At 34.1% G+C, this 6,243-nt stretch overlaps 1 protein-coding gene across 1 annotated transcript in view; it reads right to left on the reverse strand.

Moving 5' to 3' along the window:
• LOC149800151 (uncharacterized) overlaps positions 1-6,243 on the reverse strand; it is a 57,819-nt gene that overhangs the window by 31,368 nt on the left and 20,208 nt on the right. The window contains exon 2 of the mRNA XM_089958355.1: positions 3,742-4,308. Coding sequence (XP_089814481.1) covers positions 3,742-4,308 — 567 coding nt within the window. The remainder of the gene's footprint in view (positions 1-3,741; positions 4,309-6,243) is intronic.

The raw sequence follows: 6,243 nt of genomic DNA on the forward strand, positions 1-6,243 counted from the left end.
TTATTAACCAATTATGGACCACCAAACCCGTAAATACTCTTATTTCTTCACCCATTTCTAGACTGTTTCACAGTTCTTCCGTATAATTAGTACCGTGTGTCCTATATGATAGTTTTTACATGAGAAAATATCCATTCTTGCATACATATCTTTAATAGAATTAATCTTATTTTTGTTTCTAGTATTTCATTTGATTGAACTCATTTGTTAAAATTATTATTCACTGGAAATACAAATTACGATATTCTTGGATTGGAGCATTAATTTGGAATTATAGTGATGCATGCAAAGACTTTCTTGGAATTGTATTATTGTGATACATCATAGGACTGTTGCCAAACTACAGAACACTGAAATTCAGTAGGAACATTATACATTTGAACTTGTGATAACTCTTTTGGTATACATGGGATTTAGTTCAAAATACTGTGTTATTTTAAAAATTCTCTTTCTCTTCATGGGAATTAACTAATTTGTTGATTTTACAAAACCTGTGGGTTTTCGGTCTTTGCTGTTATTTAAGTTTAGATCATATATTCCTCACAACATAGACATTATTAAACTGCACAAATTATAGGTATTGTTTAACTACTGTGTGATCAATCGTATTATTATATTGTGTAACTACTGTGTGATCCATCATATTATTGTATTGTGTAACTACTGTGTGATCCCTCGTATTATTATATTAACTACTGTGTGATCCATTGTATTATTATTTTTTTATAACTACTGTGTGATCCATCGTATTATTATATTGTGTAACTACTGTGTGATTCATCGTATTATTAAATTGTGTAACTACTGTGTGATCCATCGTGTTATTATATTGTGTAACTTCTGTTTGATCCATCGTATTATTATATTGTGTAACTACTGTGTGATCCATCATATTATTAAACTGTGTAACTACTGTGTGATTCATCGTATTATTATATTCACTTCGCAGTGAATAAGGTATTAATAAAATCCTCAAGAATTTGTGGTATACATACATTCAATCATGTTTACATTTCCATATTGTTCCGCACCAACATCATTCCGTAACAAAACTTTTCAGGTGAGCAAATACAACTTTTCCAGTGTGGTTATCCTTTGTATGCATTTAAAACTTTCATGTCCATCAATTTATTCAAACGGAAGTCTCGTTTGTAACGTAGAATTAGACGTTCAGGAACATGTTAAACATTTAATTCTAGAAAGTATACAAAGTTATTTCTCTCTTGAGTTTGTTATTAGGAACATCTCAGTTAACGTTACCAAACCCTTATAACAGATGGTAATTTTACCTCAGATACTTTTTGATACGGCAATAATAAAAGATTGGAAATTTTGATACTGATCGTAAAGTCATTGATAAGCAGAAATGATATTTAAAGCACATTTCAATCGGTCAAGAACAGTCGTGAGAAGTAATTATCCTCTTCTAAGCTAGTGTCAATCGTTTCTGCTTCTAATCTTTCCACGATACAATTCCGCTCATTTTTGACCTCGCTTTGTCGTCGTCGTTTTGTTCGTGCCCTTTTGTTTATCTGATTTTCACACGTATGCAAAATGTCCTACACATTTTATTTCGACAGTTTCTATTTAGTGTCTTTCCTGTCTCTATTGTCATCTTGTATGAACTCGCTGTTCATATATGTGCTCTATGTACTTTCTCTAAAAGTTATTGACTGTCTACGAGAATTTTCACTTTCTTTACCTGCCATATATTATTATATAGTTACAAGTTCTGCATAGGTGAAGACGAGGAACATTTAAACAATTGCCTTTGTTCTAATACTGTAATCTCTAATTAATAATGTACGAAACAGAATTTGTTAAAACTCATAATCAGAAGTAGAAATTTAATTTGAACTGATTCTCCTAGATTACATTATTAAATGAATATATTTTCAATTCTTTCAAAATATATAAATCGAATGCAAATAAATACTGTAATCTCTAATTAATAATGTACGAAACAGAATTTGTTAAAACTCATAATCAGAAGTAGAAATTTAATTTGAACTGATTCTCCTAGATTACATTATTAAATGAATATATTTTCAATTCTTTCAAAATATATAAATCGAATGCAAGTAAATTCAAAACTATTTCCACATAATACTAATGACAGGTAACTGTATGAATTTGATACTACCTGCAAGTGCCCATATAATACAAATGTATAGTATAAAAAATCAGAGCCTATTATGTTACCATATAACACGAGTCACATATTCTCTGTACTCGCTGGAGGCTGTCAGTCCAGAATCAGATTTAGGTTACAATTTGTGGACTGAGTTTTCACAAGGTAGCATCAATAATTTGTCAAACAATTTGGTTTTGATAAGGCACAAAGAAAACAACATTTCATGATATTCGTACTGGGATCATATCCGACAACTTAGAAAAGTCGTGGAATTCAGGTTTGTGGCAAGATCCACCACAGGAGGGTTGCGTTTATTGAGCTTTTCAAGAGGTTTTACACTCTTCTAAACCTGAAGATTTTGCTGGAGTAATATTTTGTTCATGATTGAAGGAAGTCATTTTAGCGAAAGGAATTTAAATTTATAGATCTACTGTCGACTGTGTAAACAAATTACCCCGAATAATTCGAAGGGAAACCATGTTATATATATATATATATATATATATATATATATATATATATATATATATATATATATATATATGTATATATATTGCATCTTTGAAGAAGTTTGGCAGGGAACCGGTAGCTTCTAGTTAAACATAGTTAAGAAAGACAGTGGCAACCGCCTGCATATTGCCATACAGACAGTGAATGCTAGTTTTGCCTACACTGGTCGTGTCTGGCATTACCTCAGCTGAATACTGCCTGAAAATATTGTGTTATTTCGTCTGCTGTTTACATTATATTACTTGTTTTATGACAGAAGTCACTGAACATGTATAAACGAAAATGTTTTTTTTTTTTAATTATTTACACGTAAAGTTACAATTTGCAATGAAAAACGATGCACAGTTAAATTCGCTGCAATAATGGCATGTAGAATATATCTTCCCAGAACGAGGGAAGGTCAAGAGATATCGTTTTTGTCAGCATTTCAAGCAGGAAATAATATTTTGCATAGCTGCTGCTACCACACGAATCCTAAACGAGACAGCTGATTTGAAACCGTGGCGAATACTATAAGTATTTGATAAATGCGCATAATGGTGTTATAGGCTGTACCCCGACACTGAGTTAGGTAAAAAATACAAGAGACTATTGAAGTGGTCAGAGAATAGAAAAATAGAATGCACATACACAATATTGGAAGGAACAATTTAATTTCAGTGCAAATATTCAAATAATCTGACAATGTACCTTGACTTTATGAAAGAAGTATAAACGTAATGCAATGCTGTATTGTCTAAATGAAACCACAACATGTAGTTAGGCGTTAGTATATATATATATATATATATATATATATATATATATATATATATATATATATATATATATATATTTGTAGTTAGGCGTTAGTTCAAAGTTAAACTATCTACGGTTTGATTCCAATATTTACTTAAACGTGAGCATGACACAATACGCAACGAGCGAATTAAGGTAATATTGAGCATATAGCATCTAGAAGAAAGGTGTTATGGTCATTGTATTCTTCTAGAATCAGCTCCAGGACTTCGGACTTGAATGTTAACTGTATTCGTACAAATTCTAAGAACAACAGGTCACGGACAATGATAAATACGAAAAGGAACATGTCTATTTACTGAGGCATGATCCAGGAGGACCAGGAGGACCAGGGGGACCAGCTGGACAATTAAGACCAGGCAGACCATTTTCACCAATCTCACCCTTTTCACCAGCATTACCAACATCACCCTTAATACCAGGGTCACCACGTGTTCCTATAGGACCAGGAAAACCATCTTCACCAGGAATCCCTGTATAACCAGGTTCACCCTTAGCACCAGGATTACCCTTAGATCCCGGTAAACCATCAGGACCGGTTGCACCAATTTCACCACGTTCACCCTTAACACCTTTTTCGCCCTTAGGACCAGGAAGACCATTAGTACCAGGTACACCAGCGTTACCAGGTATACCAGGAGGACCAGCTACACCTTTAGGGCCTTTACGGCCAGGAGGAATAAGACCATTACAATTAGCAGTGCATTCGGCTTCAGTCCGGAAAACATTTCGGTCTCCAAATTCATAGCATCCAGAGAGTTCTCCACATTCCTCATTTACTGGTTCGTAATACCAGATGATTCTCGGAGTTAACTCGTTGGGACAAACAGTGTTATGTACTTTTCGATCGGGTACAATCAAGCATTCTGAAATGGAACAATACTGAATATATATATATATATATATATATATATATATATATATATATATATATATATATATATATATATATATATATACTGCGACACCCTTTTTAAATCCAATATCTTCCATTTACACGAATTGTTCCTACTATAATCTTGATAAAAAAGACTTTTAGCAAAACCTAAGTCACTGTAGTCTGAAAAAGAAACATCTTTGTTTTTTGAAAATTACCATTAGGGGATACTGAGCAAATTTAACATCTAAATGAAAACTATCGGATCCTATGGATATCGAGCACTATATCCTGGTATGGGATCCGATGAAAGTCTTTATGGATGGACAAATATGCTGGCATGGAGTCCAATGAAAGTCATACATGGAGAGACAAACACAGGAACAGACTGACAAATACATAGCTATCGACAGACCTTAACCCAGTTTTACAGAACATCACACGGTGTTACCGTACAATACAGTGTACAAACACGCATAATAATAAACTACTATGTCTGGATTGTGTGGTTGGTACGATTTCCTATGATAACCAGTACACATCCTTACGATTTAATACCCTCGTTTAAATGTAAACTAATAATGAAAGGGGAATAGTATGATAACAACATGCATATTTGTATCTCAAACGCATGCGCACATACACACTGACAAAGTGATGTTTAGGTAACGTCAAGGGCATCTTATGGCATATCACTTACACGTATTTGCAGTCTAGTATGTACACTTGCGAACGATATGATATGTGTTAAGGATATTTATACTGAAAAAGTGTGAATGCACCGTATTCTTGGTGATTTGATCTCGCAGCTGTTGTTGCTCTTCGATTGTTTTTTCACGTCAGTAACAGAGGGTCAATCGTAGGTCTTCTATTAACAATGTGATCACGAAGATATCTCCAGACGGTGCCGTTGAGTGTAGTTTGCAAAGGAGGCGTTGAACACAACAACGTCATCCTTGATCAACGTATCAGTTAAATAATCAACAACTTCAAGTGACGGTTTGATTAAAAAAGAAAAGGTTCGGGTATCACAACGCATGAGACACAATGATTTCCGGGTTCGCTTATTTCACTTTCTGTCGTCGCAACTTCCAAAACTTGGAACTTCTAGGATACATTCCAAATCAGTGATTCTCAAACTGTGTGCCGCGGCACACTAGTGTACCGCGAGAGATTTGCAGATGTGCCGTGGGAATTTTGAAAAATATTTAAAATTGCTAGCGTTTTGAAACCGTGAACATATCGAAAAATTAAATGGTAAATCAATGTCGCAAAAGTTAAAAAAGTAACATATATAAAAACGCAGTCTCTGTCAGTCTGTCATTCATTTGTTCATTTTCGTAACGCGAGACTTGTACGAGATCTCATCCCCGAAATTCTGGACACACTGAGAGACCTACAATCGGCACTGCAGCATTACTTCCCATCACATGCAAGCGATGAATATGGATGGGTGATCAATCCATTCGGAAACAACGGAACTATAAATCTTACAACCGAAGAAGAAGAACAGCTCATTGATTTAAAAAAACGATAATTTTTTTCAGTCAACATTTCCCGAAAAGAGCCTGGATGAGTTTTGGATCTCAATCAGGAAGACATATCCTGCAATCAGTTCAAAAGCAATCAAAGTAATTCTGCCTTTTGTGTCTTCGTGGTTTTGTGAGTTTGGATTTTCAGCATTGACTGAAATCAAATCGAAAGAGAGAGAGAGAGAGAGACTTCTTAAAATCGACGATGAAATGCGCGCTTGTTTGTCGACTTTGGAGCCTCGCTTCAATCTGATTTGCTCTCGAAAGCAGGCACATGCTTCACATTAAATTTAAAATTAAATGTATATGTAAAAAAATAAATAAGTTCTTCACCACTAAAATTGTTAAATATTTTCAGGTGTGCCGTGAAATTTTTTAGATCTTTTTGGTGC

This window comes from Sinohyriopsis cumingii, chromosome 5 (assembly GCF_028554795.1).
Source record: "Sinohyriopsis cumingii isolate HCF-2022 chromosome 5, ASM2855479v2, whole genome shotgun sequence".
NCBI classification, from domain to species: Eukaryota; Metazoa; Mollusca; class Bivalvia; order Unionida; family Unionidae; genus Sinohyriopsis; species Sinohyriopsis cumingii.